Source organism: Aedes albopictus, unplaced genomic scaffold, assembly GCF_035046485.1.
Source record: "Aedes albopictus strain Foshan unplaced genomic scaffold, AalbF5 HiC_scaffold_132, whole genome shotgun sequence".
In the NCBI taxonomy this organism is placed as follows: domain Eukaryota; kingdom Metazoa; phylum Arthropoda; class Insecta; order Diptera; family Culicidae; genus Aedes; species Aedes albopictus.
This window is the reverse complement of record NW_026916724.1, coordinates 21,485-48,143: the sequence shown is the minus strand read 5'-3', so window position 1 is coordinate 48,143 and position 26,659 is coordinate 21,485. Positions and strand designations below refer to the sequence as shown.

The following is a 26,659-nucleotide window of genomic DNA, read 5'->3' as shown; positions in this document are numbered from 1 at the left end:
TACTGTCAACCGGCGAAAAGCCTACGGGTAAATATTGAAAAATGAATAATAATGCTGTCTAGCGCATTGTTTCCTATCGGCCACTATTTTAGTCTAGTCAAAACTGCAAGCTTTTTTCCAATCTTAGCGTCAATTGTCTTCTAGATCCTTCTAGATAGATTTATCGAATCAGTCGAACCCGTATGTTAAAATATAGTCGATTCTGTGTCAAATTGTTTTCTTGATTTCTACTTCTCTGTGTTCATCTCTTGTGTCCTTAAATTGTCATCGGTGAAAAACCCACAGAAACATGTAACTGAACTCCTGATATTTTTCTGTTGGTGTCATAACACCATCTAAGAGATAAACAAAAATACGCTAAGTTGGTCAGTTGATTGTAATAAAACAAAAATTGCTTGTCAACTATTATGTATTCATCCCCCTACAAATACTATGAAAAATATTCAAATTTGTTCTGTCCTATCGGTCCTACCTCGATAAACCATGTCATTTTCTCATGCGTGGCCTAGAAATGTCAACCTAGTCATACAAAAGTAACGTTGTTCAGTTAATAAAAAGCAGTCAGCTTTAGTCCAAAATGTCACGTCGAACGCATTGATGTCAACAATGCGTTTAAATGTTCACACGTTAGCTTCGAATCTATCAGCACAATTAACCCTCTCTTTCCCATGGTAGCACAGGTGATCTACTACTTTGCACTGTTCATTTAACTCTAAAACAAAAACGAGCAGAGAATTTTTGACCAAATCTGGCATAATAGTTCATCTGACGAAAAAATGGGAATGATCTAACTTATCCTGTATTTGTATGAACAGTGCAAAGTAGTGGATTACCTGTGCTACCATGGGAAAGAGAGGGTTAAGTGCTGCAAATCTCCTTCCCACTATTAATTCGACGGTTGATTTTAATTGCTTTATTTAAAGAAAATATGATCAACATAGTCAAAATTCGAAAAAGCGACAATGACAATAATAAATTACTAATCAAAATCAACCGAGAAACGTGAGAAATAGAGCCCAAACAACATTTTAAAGTCAGCTGGCTGTTAAAGGTTCCAAAACTAGTCACAAATCATATAATACTTTTATTAGGATTTGTAACGATCATCAAAACCTTCTCAAATCCAACCGACTTTGAACTATTGCTTAGTAATAGACTCTACTGAGCCCTGGCGGTTCCTCCGTGTTTATCGAGCATGTCTGATGCATATGATCAGCCATACTCCATCTGCAGCAGCCGGTTCGTGATGAACCGTTGGAGGCGCATTAAAGTGTTGAAAAGGTGATATGTTTCACTAAAGAACACTACATTACAATAATCAAAATGAAACTCCTTCACTTTAATACCGTCAACCCCTGCGAACTTGGCCAGGGAGTTAGCCCAAATGAACAATCGAATGAATTTTTCGTTCATTTGCAGTGGTGCTCAGGCTGGAGGATACCACGGGCCAAATTTGCAATTCGGGATTGACCTGCGGGCCGCATAAAACATCGATGCACAAAATCAATTCTAAAGCATATTTATTAAAAATCTGAACTGTTCAATTTAGATTCATAAGTTTGGTTGAGAAAAACGTTGGAGCTTTAAATGAAATTCAAACAAACAATTTAGAAGTGTCCCTTAGAATTGCCTTGAAGCCACTTCAAGAACTTGTCAAGCAGCTTTTACAAGAATTTCTTTTGAATTGCTCCAAAAAGGTTTGCTGGATTTTCTCCTGAAATTTCTTGTGGAGTTGCTCCAGAAGGTTTTCGAGAAATTTCTTGAAGTTTCTTTTAGTTTTTCTAGAATTCTCTTGGAACACTTCCAAGAACTCCTCTTAGACTTGCCTTTGGAACTGCCCTGAAGTTACTTCCGGAATTCCTCATTAATCGTTTCCAAGAATTTCTCCTAGAATAGCTTCCGGAATTTTCCGAAAAATTTCCAGAAGTTTCTTGAAGATTTTAGTAAATTCTTTCCATAAGACTCTTCTAAAGTTGGTGAAATACTTCATCAATAAATTGCTTCAAAAATTAAATTTTTAACAATTGTTTCCGGAAGATTCTTCACCATTATCTTCTAAAGTTATTGCATAAGTTGCTTCAAATTTATTGTTCAAATTTTCCTCAGGCATCTTTTGTGTCTTGATGCAGTTGGTCCTAGAATCTTGTTTGTAGCTACTCCTGAAAATTCTTTTTTTTTGTTGCTCGAGGAACTTATTCTAAAGTTGTTTAAGAAATTTCTGTTAGAGTGGCACCAGTACATTTTTCTAGGAGATACTTCTATAATTTCCATGCAGTATCGCCACAACTTTCTCATTGAGTTTCTCCAGATTTATTTTCTCCAGGATGATTTGAGTTTCTCCATATATTTCACTTGGAGTTGCTTTAAATTTTTCTCCAAAAATGTATCGAAAAGTTTCTCCAAAAGTGCACAGGAGACGCTTTATGAATCTCGCCTGAGATTTTTTCTTTAAGTTCGTTCAGGAGTTTCACTTGGACAATTCAAATTGGATTCGTATGTTATGTTTCGAAAAATGTGTGAGTCTTATATTAGAAATTTAAACAAACAGTGAAAATTTAATAATATTGGCAAGTTGAGATTTGTTGAGTATTTTGTCAAAACTTCGTGCTTTGTGTTTTTATGTTCTTCGGAAAGGCAAAATATGAAATATTTGCTCAGCGTTCCATTGATTGCGCTTAAAAACTGCAACTTATTTTTAATGATTCAAGATTACATTTTTAACAAACATTCAATTGATTCGTACTACTTATAAATAACTATAAGCTGGCTTCGTGACTTAGCTGGAATGCCGAAATATTTAGAAGTTGCGATTTCGAATCTTACCAGAACGAATTGTTCTTTTAGTTTATTTATAATTTAATTTGTGTTCAATACTGTGAAAATTGATCAGCAATTTTTTGTTTGTTTAATTTCTTAATAAATTTAACGAATTATTTCAAATAATCGTTCAAAAATTTCGATTCGTCTTAAAGTACTCCGCGGGCCGCATCTTAAGGCTTGGAGGGCCGCATGCGGCCCGCGGGCCGCAGGGTGAGCACCACTGATTTAACGTCAATTGATGGGTTGTTGACGGCTATCTGACGTTGCAGTTATCGAATTTTGTTCGCTAACTGAAACGTAAACATGTTGCAGTTATCGAACGTCTACTGTACTAAATAATTAGTTGTTTTGAAATGAAATTTTGTTACATCAAACTAGGAAGTGTAACAAACAGGCGGGTAGGTTGTTTTACCTTCAGCAATTGTCACATAACAACAAACTTTATCGGTTGTTCTAAACCAAAAAAATGTTATGTCTAATTCAGGCCAAACATTCAATAGGTCCTATCTGCATTTGAGAGGCTCTCTTTGTTCACTTTCTCTTTCAATTATTGCAATGTACCATTCAACTACTTTTGCAGTACAAATCAAAAGACGATTGTTTTGACCATCGCTCAATGCAAGGAGACAATCACAATACAAATAAACAGCTGAGATATTAACGAAAGAGAGGGAAACCAAAGATAGCCTCTCTTCTGCAGATAGGACCTTTAGACATGTTTGGCCTGAATTGGCCTCCTAAAGTGAGGTTATGTTTTTTGAAATTCCATTTCCTATCTTAATGATTGAGTCATTCCAGATAATTCTTGTTCTGGGATCGGGGTATAAAAAATCGTTTTATCAGTAAATTTGCCAAAAAAATTATGATTAAAATGATAGGGAACTGGTATTTCCCATGGTATTTCCGGTATTTCCCTTTGGGCTGTCCATAAACCACGTGGTCTTTTTTTTTGGGACTTTTCGAAAAATAAAATAAAACGAAAGTCGTGAACTTCTGTCAACGACCAAAATTTTTGAAGCATAATTTAGCGCTGATTTTGAAACCGTGCTTCAAAAAATTTCAAGTAGAACAGTTTTTGAGTTTTAGCTCAATATCGAGTTTTACAACTTTTTTAAAATATGGAATTTAATAAAATTCAAAAATCTTGCGTTTTGTTCAACCAAATTTAAATCTTTTTCCATAAATTAAAAGCTGAATATAATACAATTCGATCACCTGAATGCAAGTTTTGCGTCAGATTGATGAAATTCAAGATATTGGCCAGTTTTGGGGACGATCTCCTTAAATTTTAGCAATTTTTCCAAAAATACATGAAGAAATGTATTTTTTTTTCAATAAGAAAAAAATATTTTTTTTTTCTCAACGTTTATTTGACATATCATATGTGGGCGAGTTACAGTAAAAAAATCAGCTCAATCGGAGCATTGATTACGGAGAATGAGATATGTGAAGTGAGCGACTTTGCTTAAAAATAGAACAAAAATCGATTTCAATTCATCATTCTTGTATGGAAAGTAGGAAAAAAATCCGCTCTGGGAACGTCCATAAATTACGTCACGCTTTGAGGGGGGAGGGGGGATCAGCAATGTGTGACGACTCTTACAAAAATTTCAGAAGTCTCATACAAAAAGTGTGACTAAGGGGGGAGGGGGGGTTGAAAATTGACATTTTTTGCGTGACGTAATTTATGGACGCTCTCTACTGTTATTTTTTTTCTTCGCGTTTTCGAACTCAGGACATGATTCTACACCAAAAACGATCATCAGCTTACCGAGTTCAAAAATGCTGTAAACTAGTGTTATCGAAGATGCGAAACAACGATAATCTAACGCACTGTTTATCGTTAACGACAGATTATCGAAAAAGTGTCAACGAGGTCATAGTTGGCGATAAATTATCGACGATAATTCATCGTTTAACAACCTTGCAAAGCAGACACAAACGCAAAGCAAACCTACTCGTGAACAACTGAGGCCTGAATATATTCGGGCTTCTTCACTCGCGAGCTAACGAAACTAGTATACGCACTCGTCTTGATTTGAGAAGCCGCTTTGAACATTTCAGTTTAAGGCGAAACTGGATCCATTTCCTCACTTTTTGGTTTTTGATTTTTTTTATAAAATAACGAAGTAATATTTTTAAAATCGGTTTTCGTGCACATGTAGAGTATGGATCAAGGTATCTCCTGATTTTTTTTCCAGATGGAAAATGTTTTTAGTTTTTGCAGAAACCATTTTTAAACAAAATTTCACAAAAAAATGGTTTCTGCAAAAACGAAAAACATTTTCCACCTGGAAAGAATTCAGGAGATACCTTAATCCATACTCTACAAGTGTACAAAAACCGATTTTGAAAATATTGCTTCGTTATTTTATAAAAAAAAATCGAAAACCATAAAAACGAGGAAATGCTTCCAGTTTCGCCTTAAGGAAAAACGCAAAACTACACGGTTGACAGTTCTGCTTTTCAGGAACAATTAGGCACAACAAAACATTACTTTTACCTAATTTGCTATTAAAATTTGACTAAAATGCACTTCCCACACTTCGTTAGTGTTTTACTCGCGAGTTACTTCACGATGAGAGCAATTCCATCCCTGGCCGAGTTTTCTTGGTCTAATTTCACCAGTACCTACCCGAGCAGGGAATGAGCACAAACCTATAACAAATTGATAACTCATTTTGTTATTAGCATAGCATAGCATAGCCGACCGTACACATCCTGGGGTGGCTGTCGATAGAGAAGTTTAATGCGCCAGAAAAGTTGCCTGGGACTTGACAAACCTTTCATTTAACGAACTCTCGACACCTGGCCAGGTCCTTACGATCAGCGGGGATGGGGAGGAAATGTTGATTAGATATCTACTCAGAATATGTCCAAGAACTTGGCCCACTTTATAGATATCTGGAGTTGGAAATTGGATAGGGTTTAATGGGATGCTTTCCTTGGCGAAAAAGCGTACGAGAAATTGTCATGGTTTAATCATTTACCTGGTTACTTCACGATGAGAGCAATTCCATCCCTGGCCGAGTTTTCTTGGTCTAATTTCACCAGTACCGTAAACCGGGGTCAAATTGATCTCAGGGTCGAAATTGATCAGTCGTTTTTGCGTTAGATAAAGCATGCTTTAAATAGTATTCGTACATGTATCGTTTAGTATATGCTTTCTACATTACGATACTTGGAAGGAAATTATCCAAAAAAAGCTTGATCTATAACTGAAAAACGTCTGATCAATTTCGACCCGAAGATCAATTTGACCCCGGTTTACGGTACCTACCCGAGCAGGGAATGAGAACAAACCTATAACAAATTGATAACTCATTTTGTTATTGATAACAAAATAAAATCAAAACAAGTTTTCGTTCCCAATTATTTTTATTTAATATCAAATTGAGATATCATTTTGTTATCATTTCAAAACCTCAATGATAACAAGATTTGATATCAAAAATCCAAAATAACATGCTTTATTAACATTAATTATATTTACAAAATATTTGTTAAATCTAGCTGAGTATTGTACTTCCATATTGACACAAAATTTATAATTTGCTGATTCTGGGTAATGGTCATGCTGTTGATTTAAATTGGCTTGAACTTTAATAAGTCTTTTAAGGGCGACTGGTTATTATCGGCAGCGTTGTTCTCTTCATTATGAGGAGTTTTTCATCGGTCATATTGCCTGAAACTTGGTCGTATAGCTTAGCGTGGATGGGAAAGATTTGAGGCTAACGTTGAATTCAACAGGTTTCAAAAAGCCTTCCATGATGAAGAGAACAAAACTGTCCAGAATATAATAATTCCCCTATATCAGTCATATCAATTTAATCATATTGTCAAATAAAAAACTTGAACTACAGGGTGATTATTTCTCCAATTCTATATCTTAAAACTGCACCATTCGCACTTTCGTAAGGAAATAACGAGAGTTCCCCTGTTCAAAATTTTCTCACGCTTTAGGTCGTTTGGCATATAGTCATTTGGCAAAATAGTCGTTTGCCATAACAGTCGTTTGGCATTATAGCCGATTGGCATGATGTTCATTTGGCATAATTCTAAATTAAAGACAAATGAAGTTGGATATGGCCAACCGAAGTAATTCACGGTCTTTCTACTGCCGAAGGTCACATATTTTACCTTTATAAAGTTTTCTCGCGAGAAAAAGGATTCGTTGTACCTCCGTACAATGATCCCGTGATGTTTGATACAGTTTTGTTGAAAATAACACAGATATTTATCATACATGAAAATGATGAATGCCATTTCACTTATTGCTATACCAAACCCAAATATGCCATTTAATCATTATACCAAACCCGATAGAAATAATGAAGCAAAATATTTTTCCAATCGGATGCCTTATTTTTTCAATGTCATGATTTTTCTCCGGGTAACGAAGGAAAGAGCTGAAAAGCCGAATGCGACTCAATTCGTTGCTCGATGTCATTTCATTTGAGTCCCGATGCTTGTGGCTCTGGGATGTCATGAACATCTCCCACATTTGTTTTACATACATACTGCAGTGTATATAATCAGAAGGAAAAGCTGAAATATAATTATACAAAAATATTACGTGCAGTTGTCCTTTGACTCCAAATTTACTTTTTTTGTAACTTCAATGTCCATCATTAATCTTTTAGTTGAATCATGGTATAGTTATGCTGCATATTTATGAAGATATCATACCCGATTCCCATACAATTTTACATCGTGTAGGCTCCAAGTTAGAAATAACTGTTGATGAAATGTTAATGTTAAACTCGATAATACTACGCTATTAATAGGAGCCATATTCTGATCGTATCAAACAAAACAAGTTTTCAATCACGAGATTCTTCTGAATTTAAAATTAGATCTCATTTAAATGTTTACTTATTCATGTAAATTAACGTCTAATAAAATATCAAAATGAATACTAAATTTGTTATAAATTTTTAGTTATTACCCTATAGATTTGATAACTCCCTGAAAACTGCGTATAATATCAAGTCGTAAAATGTGGATAACAAAATGAGATATCAATTTGTTATCAATGAGAACTCATTCTGTTTTCAATTAGACATTCCAGTACATTTATTTGTTATCATTATTGTTATGTTAACACTTAAGTCATACAAAATGAAAACTCACTTTGTTATCAAAAATCGTGATATCTAAATATGTAACTCAATTTGTTTTCAATTAGTTCTCATTCCCTGCTCGGGTATCTTACAAAATACTCCCTTTCAATTTTCGTTTTTCAGATTCTTCTCAAATATCGACCAACATGCTGCGAAGACTAGTCTACCAAACGTTTAGGGCGTTCGATGCTTCCATCACAAACCGAGCACTTTCCCTCTCGTCCCAAGTGTTAACCAAAGACCTTCAGCTGCCGTTCGCCACCAGCAACACCAGCACAACAACGCCGATTCATGCACAGACCGAATCCTATCTAAACCTACTGAAGAACGCCACCGATGCTAAAGAAGTACTGGAATTCTTGCCCACCTTGGACAAGCGCAAACTGGATCGGCAGACCGTCACGCTGAATGCTCTGAAGACCCTCTTCGAGCTGCACAAGTTGGGCAAGACCAGCATCCAGAGGCAGGACGTCCTAAATCATCCACGGTTTGCCGAACTGTGCAAGGTATTGAAGTACGAAGCCCGAGGCTTCGTAATGAATGATGTTACGGAGAGCTTGAAGATTCTCACGTACTTCGGAGTGCGATCCAACAGCGAAATTATGACCGTGTTCCTACAGTTGCTCCGCCATCAGATCAACGACATAAATCTGGACCAGATAGTGTTTTTAGATTTCATACTGAAGAAGATGGATCGCAGTCCTTTGGTTGAGGCCTTGCAGTTAGCATTGCCAATGCTGTTGCAGATTCAAATCTCGTACAAGATGGATCACGAGAACGTTCAACAGTTAGTCGAACTAATCGGATTTGTTTCACAGCACCGGGTGTCCGATCGTTGTGTTACGAATGTGGTCAGTGCTTTAACCCTGCATGGAACAAGCTTGACCGGAATTCAGGCAGCGGATGTATTGAAAGCCCTCACGAATTTCAATAACATGGAGCCATTGCACGTGAAACTGTTGAACAACGTGTACGAAACGTTGATTGAGAAGATCGACGAAATCAACTTCAAAACGATCGATTTCTTAATGAAAAAGATAGTCGAGAAAAATTTGGATAAATATCCAATGTTCTACAACGACGTGTATTTCAAACGATCCGCCCAGTTTGTAGTGAATCATGATATGGGCATCATGAATGCACTCTATTTTCAGAAGAAATTGAACAAGATTGCTTATTTACACATTCCGCTTCTAGACTACATAGATTCACAAGCGGACAACCTGTCGATTGTTCCGAACTCTGGAATAATTGCAGTTGTAGCAGCCTTTTCAAATGCCGACTACCGACCTTCGAACTGGGAAGTCCTCAAATCGGAGATAACGCGTCACTCATTCATAGAAAACCCCGCCATCCCTTGGATTCGCTACAACTTGGAACTTTTGTCGTTGGGCATTTATAACAAGCAACTTCTGGAACAGTACTTGGAACCTCTGGCTTTGGAGCGTAGTATGCATCGAAACACCGTAGTCGATTATCTTCAACTGCTGGAGTTGTCACGAACCCTTCAGCTGCTCTTTCCGGAATACGACGGTCCTCTACCGGAGAAGCGTTACATAGAAAAGGGAACCGTGCTATTGCTGCAGAATAATGAATTACCCCTGCAAAAACCTCTGGAAATGATTTTCGGAGGCGAAGGAAGCGTATTGCCGCAAGTTACGTCCGACTATGGGCACGTGTTGGACCACGTACTGGTGTTCGATCGGGAAGGTCGTATCGTGAAACAGCCCATCTTGTTCGATGACGAAGAGCAACAGCAGGCGGCTCGAATAGAGGACATTATCAGCCGGGGACAACGAGTGTGAGTATCTTATCCATACCGTAACGGCCTTGTAGAATTACTACTGCTAGGCGCACCGTAAAACGGAGTATCACTTGATCAGCGGGGTAAAATTGATCGGTTTGACATTCCTGCTGAACATTTTTCGTTGAATCATTAGATATTTGCTCACAAGTGGTGTTTCGTTAGACTGCTAGTATTTAACAACGAAAAGACATGCAGATCATGGAAGTTGAATTTCATGAACGCATGTGAATATCGATTTTTTTAAAATAACAATATCGTTTTTTTAAATGTTTTAACGCAAATAAACTTTTTACTCAGGTTATCTATGTTCTGTAATTCTGTAATTCTGTAATCTCAACGCATCCTCTGGCCCCTTTGCCTATCTGCGCTTTCCCCTCCGCTGAGCGATACGTCTACTAGATGAAACACGACGATGTTACAAACTCTGGACTTAATAAAAAGTGAGTTTCTAATACCGTTGGTCTAGCCGTCTAGACCTTCACCTACGGCACCAATGTCCGATCCTTAAGGGACGGTGTGTGTTTCATTTTGGTAAGACAATAGATCCGTTGCGCACTGCTGTTTCTAGATCAATGGCGTTCTGCAATGCAATTATGGTAACAAAGTCTAGTTATGATTACTTTTCAAAGAACCTAGTTATTTACAAGCTGAGCAGTAGTACCAGTACTAGTACCGAGCTTGTATTACTAGAACTAATAGGACTTAGCTCTTCTTACTAGTTTAGAAGCTTTTGTAAACTTAAGTTGAATTGTCTAGTAGTTAGCATTAGCATTAGCATTAGCATTAAGCGAGTCGCACAAATTCGTAGGTGGTACAGTCCTAGACCGCTGTTATGAGGGTTGCCTCCTTCCCGTCTGAACCAAAGCACAAAGATTTGGGACTAATCTCTGACTCTTAGACAAGACTGACGCAATCCTCCAATGGTCGAGCACTGTCCTGGCCACGTCCTTGCGACTGCTGGGGAATGGGAAAGGATGGTTAGTTTTGGACACCTATGAAAAATGTAGACAACTCTACGATCTCTCAGGCCTAGGTGTCACGGGAATTTGGGTGTTGTTAGTGGAAGGGTAAACTGCAAAGGATATTCTTGGTCAACGTTCAGGCACACCATTGTTAGCCTTCTTCGAATCAGTTGTCTGCTCGAATCATCCTTGTTTCCTTGTCGTCTTGATCGTATTTGGTTGAATTACTAGATTGTTCGGTTGATAATCTGAAATATAAAATAATATTAACATTGCACGTCGAATAAAATACATATCAGTGCTACGCTCGCCCTAGTTACATATTTTTCAATATTTTTTTTTTATTATTCGATGAATTTACCTGAATCCTGCTGAAATAAAATGTTAATTAGCAGTATATTGAAAAAAAAAAAAAAAAAAAAAAAAAAAAAAAAAAAAAAAAAAAAAATTACATCTAGAAACGTTTCGGATTTACAATTAAAATATTGATATGTTGTTATATAGTAAATTAAAAAGTATTAACTAAACTCATCAAATTCAATTGAAATGATAGAAGCATCCACCCATCCTCCCTCACATCTAAATGCGCTAAGAAGAATTTTACTACTTTTATTTGTTTTGACTGAAATGCGCATTAAATGTTTGCTTCTATCATTTTATATGTTTGTGTTCGTAGTTTGTGTGTATGAACTGAATGTTGTTTTGAAAAGAGTATTCTAAGGTGTGTATGTGAATTATGTTTGTATAGTACGTGCTTGCATGTGTTTTTTTCTTGTTTCAAATGATAGAAGCATCCACCCATCCTCCCTCACATCTAGATGCACATTGAGTAAAAAAAAAAAATACTGAAATTTTCCTTGGGTTATTACCTACTTATTACTTATTTTGCAAAAGTTATTTTATTGGCTGAAATGTGCATCATATGTTTGCTTCTATCATTTTGTGTGTGTGTGTGTGTGTGTGTGTGTGTGTGTGTGTGTGTGTGTGTGTGTGTGTGTGTAAGTGTGTGCGCGTTTATGTGTAGTTGTGCGTGTGTGTATGTTTTCACAAATGGTTGTGTTGAGGCTGTTTACGTATGTGACAATATGATTGTGAATATGTGTATGGATTGTGTTGCTGTAAATTTGTAAGTGAACATTTATGGAATGGTGAACTCGTTGGTTGAAAGATGTTTCGCTATCGAAGAACAAGACGACCAAATTGACAGTTGACAGTTGACAGATGATTACAGTAATCCAAAGTGGTGTGTGTGTGTGTGTGTGTGTGTTGTGTGTATGTGTGTGTTCGTGGGTATGTGTATGTGTGTGTGTGTGCGTGTGTGTGTGTGTGTGTGTGTGTGTGTGTGTGTGTGTGTGTGTGTGTGTGTGTGTGTGTGTGTGTGTGTGTGTGTGTGTGTGTGTGTGTGTGTGGGTATGTGTGTGTGTGTGTGTGTGTGTGTGTGTGTGTGTGTGTGTGTGAGAGCGTGTCTGTGAAGGTGTTTGCTTGTGCGTATTTATGTATGCGTTCATGTTCCATTTCGTGTACGTGTGGCAATGACTGCAATTACCTTTTTCAAGAGTTGTTTTCCTCATCCTCTGATGCAGACTCAGGAACGTTATATAGGTCTTCTATTTTTTTGTTAAATTTTTCTTTATCTCCAGCTAACTCATACCATTCATCCACCGATATATTATCGAATCTCCAAAGACTCTGTGCTATGGTGTCCCACCATGTGAAAGAAGGCCTTCCGCGTTTACGATACGGTAATCTGTATTCCGCTGCTAGTTTTAGAAGGTGGTTCTCCGGCCTTCTGATGATGTGGCCCCAATACCGCAGCTGCAAGATTCTGATCCATTTTGTAATTGATCTTGGGGAGCTTGGGCTTGATGATTGTCCGTCCGTATCGCAGAGTCCTTTGATTTGACCGAATATCTGTTTCTCGTATCGCCGCAAAGAGTTTCTGGATCTTTTAGTTAGAACCATTGCTTGAGTTCCATAAGCTATGGTTGGTGATACAATCGTCTCGTATATTACTTTCCCTAATTTCAATGAGGGTTTACGTTCCTTGACAAACTCCAATATTGCTTTCGATGCACATACGGCGTCTTTCGATCTCTTCCGGGTTGTCAGAGGCCTATGAAGCCTTTCTGTAATCGGAACTCCAAGGTGGTAGATCGTTTTGACGGTTTTATAGACGATCCCATCAATCTTAACCTCAGCTGGCGATTCCCCTCCCGGGGAGCGCACAAGCACCTGACACTTTGCATCGTTCAAGTTCAAGTTGACTTTGTCCAGGTGCTTCTTTAGAACAGGAAGTATCTTCTCCAACTCCTCTACTGTTCTTGCAATTATTAATATATCATCTGCATATACCAGAATGATCGGGAACTTAATTCTGCCTTCCTGGTTAAGTTTCAGGAACCCTCCTAGTTCGCTCTCCACTTCAAGCAAAACCTCCTCCATCATCAGGTCGAAAATATACGGAGACAAAGGGCATCCTTGTTTCACGCCTTTCCTTCTCATTTTCGGAGCTGTTTTCTGTCCTTTCCAGAAAATTTGTTGTTTCTCCTCTATCAAGCAGTTGATTACTCTGTTAGCTAATTTTCTCGAGGCTCCTTTTGACTCTAACACCGACGCGAGTGCTTTTAAGCTGATACTGTCGAACGCTTTTTCTATGTCCAGAGACATAACAACCAGATTATCTCCAGCGTTCCATTTCTCCTCCATGATCCGCCGTGCCGTAAATATATGGTCGACCGTTGACCTCTCATTCAGAAAACCGGCTTGGTGGTTCCCTATAGGTGTCGTCTGCTGAATTAGGTGCCCGAGCAGCCAGCTCGCGTAGACTTTATACGCCGCGCTAGCCAATGTAATTTTCCGAAAATCATTAGCTACCTTTGCGTTTTTCTTTTTAGGAATTGGAACACACAGAGTTTTACGCCATCCGTCTGGGATATCGTTTTCTCTCCACACTCTTTTGAGCAGCTTTTTGAACTCCTCGATTGTCGAGCCATCGGCGTATTTGAGCAGCTCAATTTGAATACCGTCCTCACCGGCAACTTTTCCGTTCTTGCAGCCTTTTATTATGGTTTCTATGAAGAACGTATCCGGGTCTTGTGCGTCGTCTGTATCACTCAGCGGCTCCTCAATCAGCACTGGCAATAGATCCTCGCCTTCATCCTCTTGAAATTGAGCCAAAGATATATCCATGGGTTTCTTGTAGGTTCGCCTCTTTTTATTCTGCTTCAGGTACTTATACGTTCGTCTAATTCTTTCCCCAGGTTTATATTGTTGAAGATTTTTGAAGAATTCAAACTCCTCCTTCTCTTCTCTGTCATGATGGACTTTTCTATAATTATCTTGTGCTTCAATAAATTCCTTTGATCGGCGAGTGCTGAGAGGGTTTCGTTTCTTCCAGAATATCGCTTTTTTTAGATTAGCCAGAGCACGTCTACGATTGGGTGAGCTGGGGATTTTTGCCAGCTTATTTATCGCCACCTTTGCACCGGAACGCAGCTTCGCAGCCAGTGACTCCCATGCTTCCGACGTAGTGATGGATGGGTCCTCGACATCGACCGTTGTCTCCGATAGCTTCTCCTGGTACTTCTTCTTGAAGTCTTCTTCCTGTAAGAGTTTTACATCCCATCCAAATGACTCTTCCAATGTTTGTTTATTTCGTCTTCTCTCTTTGTTTTTGATGTCTTCCGCGATATGATCTCGAACCAGTGTTTTGAAAGTCAAGAGTTTGTGGTCACTTAGTACTCCATTGACTCGATGTCCTCTCAGTTTTTTCACAAAAACTTTTGAACCACATGTGGTTAAAACGTGGTCAATTTGTGAAGAGTTGTTCTTGGTGAACCATGTGGTAAGCAGCGAAGGGTGCGCCATCGTGTTCCTTGCTACCAGGTTGTGAGTCCTCATGAAAAATTTGAGCTGTGTGCCATTTTCATTCGCAACTTCATGTCCCACGAAAGGTCCAATCAACTTTTTCTCTATATCGACCGTGTCCTTTCCGAGCTGGGCGTTAAAGTCTCCACACATAATAACTCTGTTTTTGTTATTATTGTTTAGAAAAGTTGTTCCTAAATCTCCTAGGAATCTTGCAATACCTTTATTTGGAGCGTGGACGTTAATGATAGAGAAATGCTTCCTCACATTACTCCTCCCGAAAACGACTGTGAGCTTCATGATGTTGTCGCTTACCCGTTCGACATTGTTTATAATAATTCCTGATGCTTTACGTACTAAAGCTGCCAGTCCTCGCTGCTTATTCCCAGGATTTTTATGTATGTGCCACTTGTAGTTATCTGTAATGGCCGACTCACAATCCGTGTTCACCTCTTGAAGCAGTGCAACGTGAATGTTTTTCTCCACAAGGATCGCATCAATCTTGTCTCTCTTTTCAGCTCTGCAGCATCCTCTAACATTCCATGAGGCGACATTGATGTGTTCCTCAGACTCTTCTGTCTCTGTTTCCGTAATCGGTGGTGTGTTTGTCGACGAGTTCCTTATCGAGCGTTGATTGTCCTCATTACTTTCTGCCCCAGACCATCCTCTCTGCCGTTTCCTTGTACAGGTAATGCTTCCTATCCGCTGCCTCTCTGCATCAAAATACAGGATTAAGTTCTGTGTCAGGTTGGCTCTCTGTTGCATATCTGGAACCACTTCTACCAGTCTCTCGCATTCTTTATTTGTGACTGTGATCCTTTTGCCCAAAACGTTGGCTCCAGCCAAAACAAGTTCCCATGTTGACAGGCTCATTCCTTCCAGCCCTGGGGGGCGCGCGGCGTCCTGCAACCATTCGCTATTTCTAGCACAGAACTGATCCACTTCACATTTGAGCAGTTTTTCGTTTAACCCCAATGGTGAAGACATTCTGTCCCGCAATTGATGGCAAATTGGTAGGAGCGGCGAATCCGGGCATCCTTCGAAAAACATCGCATTGTATTTTCTCCCATCTCTAGCCACCAGATGTTTCACTTCAGTCCTCCAAAGATTTCTGGCCGTGGACCATTCATACTCCATGGTTCCGTCCTCGTCCGTGCATTTGACAATGCTGTCGTAATGGTTTGCTGTTGAACTTCGTCCAGAGAAGTCTCCAAAGTCATGATAGTACAGCCAGCATTGTTCCGAACGGCTCGCCTCGCTATTTCCGTATCGATAAATAGCGAGGTTGTGTACCACAACGATTTGTATGCTGAATAATTCGGTCATAGCAAGAATAGATTCCTCTCCTCCCCAACGTTGTCCTCGCTCGATTTCGTTGAGAGCCTGCTCAATTTGTTTAGAGCATTGCTCTCCCATTAGTATTCCTTCAGGATACAGGTATACTGCGTACTGACCTAGTTTTCTCCTCATGTGCATGACCACCAACCTTCTGCAATCTTTGATTGCATCTTGGTAAGCATCACCGAACGTATTGAAACCAAATAATTGGTGCAATAGTGCCCCGAACAAACATCCTCCGTCTCCCGCTATTTCTTCTACTTCAATTCGTTTGTTCATCCCCGTTAGGTCAACATTTTTTCTGTGATCCATACTGCTCAATTTGTACTTATCTTATTTGAGTTTCTTAGAACCAAAATCTTATAAAGATGATAACAGTTATAATAATAATAATATGTGATAATAACAATAACACTAATAGTAATAATAATGCCAATAATAATTCTTATAGGAATAATAATAACAATAGTAATAATAGTAACAGCAATAGTAATATCAATAATAGTTATATGATAATGATAATAATAATAATAATAATAATAATGATAACAATAATAATGTAATAATAATAACAATTGTTATGATTGTTATAGTTATTATTAACAATATAATAATAATAATAATAATAATAATAATAATAATAATAATAATAATAATAATAATAATAATAATAATAATAATAATAATAATAATGATAAAATAATAATAATAATAATAATCCGATTGCCCGGGGTAAGTGAAAGTTTCCAGCAATTTTTGCTGAGAAGTGCCAAAACTCTATAATAATATTAATAATAGTAATAATTATATTTATGTTAAGATAGATAATAATAATCAAATGAATGGTAATGATAATAATAAAAAATATCAATAGTAACAATCAGAAATCGTTTATTTTTTAAAATTTGTAATCCGTACAGAACAGTGAGATTTTAATGAGTCCTGAATACGTCCCTGCACTCACCTTACATCCGACGACGTTGCTTTCGCTGTAACCGAGCCACGCAACACACCACTACTACTGCGCGCTCGCACTCGCAGCGGCTGCCTTCACCACACTATTGTCACCAGAATCTCTCAGCACGCCGGTGCTGTAGCTTCCACCACCATCAATCACCACACCACTGCTGCTAATACAGCCACCACCTCTACCTCCTTGCACTGCAATTTCGCTCCGCTTCTCCTCACTATTTCTTTTTAAATTTCACTGTATTTTATTTTCACTTTCCTTCTGTCACCACTATGACATTCCGATTTGCAAATAAACGACCACGTTCTAGCGTTCTCGCGCTTTCCGGTTTTCCGCTCAAAATACGTCCGTACCGAACGGCGATCAACCAACGAGTTGAGGGCTAGTAAGTTTGAGAAGTGTGGCTTGAGCAAATTGAGATTGTGTAATCTCTCCGATGCCACGCACACTACTTCTACTACGCAAACATATCAAAGTATCTGCCGCCGGATTGAGCTACCAGATACATCCAGCAGGTCCCAAGTACACACAAGGCGCGGCGACCCTCCTCACCCTCTATCAAGCTATTTTCGTGTTCGTGATTTGTAAACGTTCCCAAACACCATCCCGTTCGGGGGAACTCTCATTCATAATGATGTCCGCTCACTCCATAGAGCTTGCTGACGTTTATCCACCACTCTCCCTCAAGCATACAGGCGGGATAGGATTTGTTTTCATCGGGAAACCTTTTCTGATGACAACAAATCCTATTCCGCCCCCACGCTTGAAAGAGAAAGGTGAATAAACGTCAGCAAGCTCTATACTCACTCGCATACTCGCATGTGCACAAGGTGTCCCGCCACAAATCATGGCCAGTGTGTGTGTAGCCAATATTTTCCACAAACACCTATTAACCAGCCTCCTGTCACCGCAATACTACCCCACAGGAAAATAACGAGCCAACATCTTTGGTTCCCACTTTCAGCCGCCTCGTTGAACACAATAGCGGCGGCTCGGGCGGTTGGTTCCCCATGACAGCGCAAAGTTTGTAAACAAACATAATTCCAGGAGCAATAATTCAAAACGGCGAAACATTTTTCACAGCAGAAATTGTTTTCACCTTTTAAAACTGTTAGTTAAGGCAAAACATGACTTTTAATTTCGCAACTATTTATTTCACAATGAAGTCGTAATAGTACCAGCTCGTCTTCTTCACGGGGAGAAAGTTTCCATAAAATTTAAAATTATTATTGATATGATTCAGCCACAGTCAATTATCGTTCCTGGATTTTGATGCTGACCTCAAAAACATGGCCGCGTGACAGGAGGCTGCTATTAACACATTCAGATTCATCCGCCACTCGGCCCTACATGTATTTGTGGTCCCAAATCACGTGTTTCAGTCCCATTATCGTTTTTTTTGCACGTCAAAAACACATCACTCACAATTGCGCGCAATGTCCAAGGCACGTTCATAAAAGTGCTCCATTTTAAAATACTGAATAGTTGGCAAAACACTTCCCGAACCACTAACGTGTTTTTCAATCAGAAGTACTTTTTAAAGAGGCCCTTGAAACTCATTCCCTCCCTCCGACACTACCCGATCAGAAACCTGTCTGACAAACTAAGGGCTGACCTATCTTGATTCCCTCTTTCCTCCTTGCAAAATACATGTAGAAAAATGCTAATATTCCCGCATGTCAGGCTTCTCCAGATACCGCCCTAAATCAACACTAACCCTTTACGTAGCTTATGGGTGAACCTTTTTATATTGCTGGCATGTTGCTGCGCCGCAACCTGCAGCCATACCTGCAGAGAGCGCATAAAGTACACGAATAGGACGGCTGGTACCACTACATTGCCGCTTCACACACTCATTTACCAATCGCCTCCCCTCCGTCCTGGAGTGCACGACCAGCTGATAGCTCTCTCGGTCAGCGAATTCCGACACCACAGTGAGACCGACTCCCATCTAACGCCACTTAGATGATACTTGTTCAATTCTTTGGGGTTTTTTTTTTTGATGAAATGATCAAAAACATAGGCCAGTACACAGACTACAAGTAATTCGCATTATTCTAAATGAAAACTCACGTAAGACAAAGACAAGAAGAAAGAAAGAAAAAGGAAATCGGTGCGACGTATCTCGGTTAATCACCGCTGAGTAGAGTCTGCTGAGAGTCAGTCCGACAGCGGTACCAACTCCCTTCCGTCCATTGGTGCACTCGGCTCTGTCACTCTCGTGAACATATACAAGTGCATATCTAAAGTGAGAGAGAAAGCCATTGGTAGACAATACCGCTTTCCCCAACCCCACCCCCCAAATACATTCGTCTTCGTCTCTCCCAACAAACCGCTCTGGGCAAATATGCAGGGTTGCCATTTGTCACAAAAAACCCAAAATACAGCTCACAGTCCACTTAAGTTTAACTGAGCAACTTAAGTGGAAAATACAGGAACAAACTCACCGGATATATGGGTTCTCCAAATCCAGAGTGCGGCCTCCACAACGTAGACAAACTGCTCATTTCCTCTTAGGCATTCGGCACCCGTCGACCATCACTGCATCGTTGCATTCCCATTGATTCCGATCTGACCTTTTTATTGATATTATTTTTTTTCCCCCTCTTCTCTCTTCTCAATTTCATTTTTTCCCGTCATAACCACATCGAACAATTATTACTTTTAATTATATGGCTATTCACCAACAACCTCACTCATCACTTTTTTTTTTTTTTTTTCTTTTTTTTTTTTCTTTTTCTGCACTCTTGATCGCACTACCACCACCAAATGCTCCGCGTTAGATGTGAACTGTGCGGGTGATGAAAAGTTATGGCCCCCTTGCCAAGCTCGTTTCCTTCGCGGGGAAAAAACGCAAAAAAAAGCCCCAATCATCGCATAGAAGTATGATTTAAATTTCCTATTCACTGGCTCGTTATTTAATTAATCACTTAAACCGTCGTTCACGCCAAATCAACTATAAAAAACACTAATTCCGGACCAAAACTCGCGACGCGAATAAAAACGTGACCACTCGTTGGCAGTGCTGCCAGAACACCCTTAAGTTGAATTGTCTAGTAGTTATTATCTAATTCCGCTAAAACGCTCGTTAGCCAACTTGTAATTGTAAAAAGAATTAAATTAGCGAATTGTGACGTAGTTAATTAATGCCGGATTAGAAACAGCAGATGCGGTTCGCCAAGAGGTCATCCACTAATCAGTTATGTGAAACTATGGGACGGACAAGATATGTGAATTCTCGCAATTATTAATATTACTACCGATGGAAGGAGGAAGTGAGAGTTAGGGGAACTAGCTCGATTGTGGATGATCTCTTGCGGCTGTAAAAGAAGGCTGATTAATGTTAGTTAGTTTACCCTTTTCCTTCCCACGACTGGTATGATTATTGATTGAACAAAGATTGCTATTCTTGGTGTAAATTTGAGTCAATCTAATTGAAATTAGCTTTAAAGCAGATTAATTGATAGTAAACTTAGTTTCATTGTTCATGGAAGATTCTACCGTTACCGTTCTTAATTGTTGAGAATTCAATTGTTGTTGCTATTTAATTATTTATGTTCACATGCCATTGTGTAATATTAAACTGGCTTGTCTTTAATGAATCAATGTAGCTCCGGAGCAACCGTGGGAAAGAGAGGGTCATTAAAATTTGTTAGGATACTCATGTGACATGGGCGACGATTCCAGCATGATGTCCTCAACGGTGGGTTGATGCGATCGTTGGTCATCACTATCAATCATCCATTTATCGGTTTGGCCTCCTCACTCGTTGTCGTCTTCAAGTGTAGTTCGTCTGGTGAAATGTAATAGAAATACAAGGTGGGCCGCTCATATCCTCCGGCCCAGCAGCATTAGTAAACAGTTGCGTGAAGTTCTGCTATTCTGCTATTCTGCTATTATCAACGCATCCCCTGGCTTTCGCCCATCTGCGTTGTCTTTTCACTAGGCAATACGTCTACCAATTGATGTTTATGGGCTTGCCGGACCAAGTCATGTAGCTAAGCCAAACACCCCACCTACAACTGTTGGGTAGGCACCATTGTCCCGCCCACTGGTCTTTTACAGCTAGTTGTAGGTGCATGTGTGCGTGTAAGTATTGGAGTGTGTGTGTCAGTGTTGGTGTATTGTAGGCGCCAACTCGTTCTAATCCATTCTGATAGCTAACACCCTATTGAACCATTACCCTTAAATTTGGCAATCTATGAAATAGAATGAGTTAAACGCCTGTAGAAAACAGTCAGTTAAATCAAACAAGGAATATTAGTATTAAAGCGAAGATACAACGAAGCAACGCCCCGAACCTCGAGAGCACAAACCCCAAGAACCAAATGACAGGCAGCGCCGATAAGTCGATCGACTGGCCACCATCAGTGAATAACCAATCGAGTAAACCCCCCAGCACAAACTGCCACCAGCTCTCCCGACCTGCGCCCAACAAATCCGAGGCACAGCCCAGCCTTAGCTTCACCTTAAAACCAAAATCTAGATTACAGAGCACAATACTTCCCAAGTAACCACACAGCTCGAGCCGCAAATCACGCACAACACGGCACAAATAAGACAAACACTACCACGCCCGTACAACCGAACCCGACCTAGAGTAGAGAAGGGTCTCTTTCCACTCCAACCCGGACTCAACTGTACCCACAGGGCAGCGCACCTCACCCACACCGCACTCATTCATGCATCACTGTCCGAGCCGCACGGTCACCTGGGTTGAGTCTATCTGCATGACCTCGCCCAACCCGTAACGCAGAGTTTAAGTCCCTCTCTTGCATTACAAAGTACTCCCTCTTCCCAAAAATCTGTGCGTGGTATAAATGAGATCTTAAGGCTGAAGAAATCGTCACCAATACAACCGCCAACACTGAGCACTCAATGATGTCGGCCTTATCAACGACGACCCCCTCAGTCCCAAACCCAATTATCCCACACTACCCAAGTAACCACCCTGCTGAAGCCGTAAGCACCACACGCACAAAGCACACACACACCGACACGCACCACCCCACACAAACCACCAAGGCCGAACAAAAGCGGAAAGCGGTGCCACCACTGCTGAATCACGAGTTTTTCAGTATAATTCAGCAATCGTAGATCCATTCTTCGACCCTACTCAGCCCTAACGGTCCATAGCAATGCCTGTCAATATATGCGCCTCACACATGCAACCCCTACACCCTAACAGTATGGTCACTTGGGTATCCCTGGGTTTTGACATGATGGTCAGGGATCACAGCCATCAAAACGTTCCACACTTTATCAGGGCTTACGACCTGTAGACATGATGATTTCTCAATAGTTTCAAGCTCTTTCGGACCTTCCGCTATTGGAGACCATCATGGCTAGCGGTGTTTTTACTCAGGTTATCTATGTTGTTACATTAAAACAACAAAATCACAAAAGGTACGATTAATAGTGCTGAAAAAATTGAGTTTTGCAACAAGTTCCATACAAAATTTTGAGCAATGATTTTTTCATTATACAACTCATTTGAGTTGCATGCAAAAAAGGGTCATTATGATACCAAAATGAGTCATATAAAATAGAAAATGATACTTAATTGCATAAAAATCTTAAAATATCAAAAAACTGCAAATTTAGACTAAAGTTCTTGCCTGCTTCGTCTTTCTGAATCTTACATTTTACTTGGACCTGCTCTGCCGTGTGCAGCATAGTTGTCCCATGTTCGAAACAGCAAACTGAGAAAAACGCATTTTAAGTTTCAGCCTTGTTTCCTTTTCTACGGAAAAGTGTAATTAAAACACAAAGTGAATCCATCAGCATAGCGTTAGAATTGGTATTTACCATTGAAGTATGAACAAAAAGTTTCATGAACATTCAGTTTACTATGATTTTTAAAAGAAAAACTGGTGGGACTGTAATGCTGATAAATCTAGCCATTTTCGAGATTTTTTCTGCATAAGCTGTCCAATGTCATGTGTCATGTTCAGCATAAGCTGTCCCATGTTGTAATTTTCATCATAAGCTGTCCCATGTTGAATTTTACAAATCTTATCAGGAAAATGTTCAGGATTCCCTCAGAGGTGCTCGAATAGCTTTTCATGCGTATAAATTGAACATGGGATAGCTTTTGAGAGAAAATAAATGAACATAAGACAGCTTATGCTGCAAAATGGAATTTATGATGACAAAACAGAACGTGGGACTTTTATATCCTTCAAAAGAAAAATAATAAAGATGTTGACAAGTCCAAGGCTTGTGCAGTCTATGCTGTGTGGTCCAATGACCACCCGTATTTATACTACCTTAGGTAGACATAATGAACCTAGACATTTAGATACTGTTATGAATGGTATTTCATGTAGGTAGATATCCTATGCACCCAACCATTAGGTAGACACTACACTGAAATAAATTTTGTTGTTGTTTCTACCGAATCCATGGTAAAATTAAGAACTGTACCAACAATTTTCAACCGAATGCAAAATTCTGTTAATTGTACTGAAACATTGTCAATATTACCATGCGTGTATTAATGTTGACTAAAAACATTCTTGGTTCTACTATTTGGGCATTGTAATTTCGATCATGTAGACTTGAATGTTGCGTATCTTGGATAAACATGGTCAAAAATACAATGTCAAAATAGTAACATCAAGAATGTTTTCAGTCAATGGTACTTCACGCATGGTAATATTGACAATGTTTCACAGGGTGTCTACTCAATTATGAAAATGAAATTCCCTGATATTTCCAGGATTTTTCCAGGTTTTTGAAAATAATTCCAGGTTTAACAAATCGACTAAACTAAACATGTTTTCAGATTTCTAGAAATTTGTGGAAACGCAACTTTTTGTGAAATTTCTAGTTCCTACTATAAAGACATTTAAGGAGAACATTCCACCAGCATTTAGGACGAGATGATTTTCAGATGGAATTCTTAATACAATCCTAGCGATACTTTAGGAGAATTTTCTGCATAATTTGTTGAAAATTTTGTTTATGAATTTCTGAAGGAATTTAGCAAGGAAAACAACAATAAATTATACTATATTTTTAAAAAAAGTTAAGCTTGGCCGTTCCAGCAGAAAGTATTCCGAGTAGTTCCTGAGCAAACTTTCTTAAATATTGTCGGACTTTTTTAAAATTGCAGCTAACGCTTTGAAACAAATCCTCAAAGAAACCCTTCACTCATAGCTTCAGTTAATTGCGCACGAAGACCTTCGTTAATTTCGCAAAAGATTCACTTAAGTATGTATTTTTCATGAATTTTTACTAGACTCTTCTCTCAACCGATTCCTCCTTTTCTAGAAATTGCTAGCAACAATGTTAGATATGTTTATAGGACTTCAGACAGAAAATCCTTTCAGAGTTTGAGAAGAATTGACTTCAAATAATACTGCCAGTATATAAGGCCATGCTGAGGGTGATGGGTTCGATTCCCGGTCGGTCCAGGATCTTTCCATAAAGGAAATTTCCTTGACTTCCTTGGGCATAGAATATCTTCGTGCCTGCCACACGATATACGCATGCAAAATGGTCATTGGCAGAAGAAGCTCTCAGTTAATAACTGTGGAAGTGCTCATAGAATACTAAGCTGAGAAGCAGGCTTTGTCCCAATGAGGAAGTTACGCCAAGAAGAGAGAGAATACTGCCAGTAACACTTGAAAATTTAAAAAATATCTACATAAATTCAACTAGAGGAATTTCTTAATTCCTTCAGAATATTTTAATTCTTTTCTCCACGTCAAAACATCGTTTTTACCAAAAGTATATGAACAAATATTGTTACAGAAAAAAAATGTAATTTAATAGTTTTGGTTGTCAATTATGGGAAAGAGAGAGCTTCAAACATAGTTTAGAATCATTTATGAGTTGTTCTAAAAACGTTTCAGAAATAGTCAGAAAAATATTTAAAAATTCTCCCATCGAATCCGCCAGAAGTCCCAATTGATCAATAATATTCTGCAGGAGTTTCAGGAACTCAAAATGTATCTTTAAGGCTCAAGCATCCGTCATCATTTTTCGGAAAATAAAAAGCAGTTTTCTCGCTGCAAATCAAAACAAGGATCATGAAAATATATTCACTGCATTATATTCCTCATGTGGAGTACAGTGAATATATTTTCATAGCATAAACTTTTGTTTTGAACGAAAAAACTGCTTTCAAATGTTTGATGATGACGATGATTTCAATGACGAAAAGTTCAACGTTAAGTTCCTTCAGGTATTTTCCAACATCTACAGGCGATTGCAAATGTGTTAGGCAAACCTCAATAAATTCTGCAAGACAATAAGCTCATTTACATGGAAACAAGGAAAAATAGGTTATATAATTTAAGTCACTAAGCCAATATTTAACGCTTCAATAGATTGAAAGATTTGAGAATTCAAAATCCTAACAATAAAAGCATGTCGACATTGTCGACTCAGTTTACCGAAATAGGTAAAACATAAATAGGATATTGCTGTGGAAAAAGTACAAGTTAGTTTCAACGTCAAGGGTAAAGAATATCTGATAAATAATATTTAACGAGCGGGTTGTTAATAGCGGCGCAGCCGAAATTTTTATTCGCTTCGAGGCATTTCTAACTAAAAATTTGTAATAAAATGATAAACACAGAAATTCCCTGATTGTCACCATAATTCCCTGAGAATTCCAGGATTTTTCCAGGTCGAGTAAAATTCCCTGATAATTCCAGGTTTTCCAGGTTTTTCCAGGTAGTAGACACCCTGGACAATGTTTCAGTAGGGGTAGGCGGGGCATAATGAGCAGCCTATCATTTTGCCACCAAATCCAGTAAATTAAATGCAACCAATGTGTAATTTTAACATTCAATCCTCATTTGAACCTTTACTGACAAAAGCTAATCGATAAAATTCCGAATTAAGTTATAAATGTTGTAGAATTTTATGTTTTTAAAAACGTATAAAATCGCGAGTTGCGTTTTGGGGGTGAGGCATAATGAGCACCCTAGGTGGGGCAGGATGATCAATATCAGTTTTGTACACAATCAAATGCTAATTGACTATTCTTGTTAATGATAAAGCATACCGGCAACAATCAATGAGAATTTGAAGGGATTACGGGGTTTAATTTGTAGGAAACTGTGGGGTTTCAATGAGTCTTCTATTGAGGAATTTTTAAACGGTGATAATTTACAGATACTGAAATTTTCAAGTAAATAAATTGAAAGTTACAAACAAAATCTTACTATATGCATCAAAACAGAGAAAACCAAAATTAAAATTTGTTTGTTGAAGATGTTTACTATTTTCATTATTTTATCACTAGTTGCTCATTCTGCCCCACCCTACTACCAACTCTTTGAAGCATATTTTTTCAACAAAATAATTATACAAACAGTTGAAAAGTGTTACAAATACGTTTCATTGGCCTAGGGAATATCAAGAAAATCAATAGATGCCCACTTAGTTGTGATTTCGATACCCAAAACCTTATTTTAGGTCACCTGATTCTTATAATATTTTCCCAGTACATGACCACTTTACGCATTTTGATAATTTTTTCAAGGTAAACGGATTTTTTGACTAATGTTTTGTCATCAACTCATTGGATTTTAGATAATAAGGCTACAATCAAGCAATTTGTTTTGTTAATTTGAAGATTTACAGTGAAAATACAAGGTGCTCATTATGCCCCACCTGCTCATTATGCCCCGCCTACCCCTACAATTAACAGAATTTTCATTCGGTTGAAAATTGTTGGTACAGTTCTTAATTTTACCATGGAAGAAACAACAACAAAATTTAAAAAAGTCAAAACCGTCAAAAAGTAACATGGGAC

At 38.6% G+C, this 26,659-nt stretch overlaps 1 protein-coding gene across 1 annotated transcript in view; it reads left to right on the top strand.

The window, feature by feature from the left end:
• The window catches only part of LOC115269090 (FAST kinase domain-containing protein 2, mitochondrial-like), a 29,542-nt gene that overhangs the window by 2,513 nt on the left and 370 nt on the right, over window positions 1-26,659 (top strand). The window contains exon 2 of the mRNA XM_029877444.2: window positions 8,067-9,744. Coding sequence (XP_029733304.2) covers window positions 8,090-9,744 — 1,655 coding nt within the window. The 5' untranslated portion in view covers window positions 8,067-8,089. The remainder of the gene's footprint in view (window positions 1-8,066; window positions 9,745-26,659) is intronic.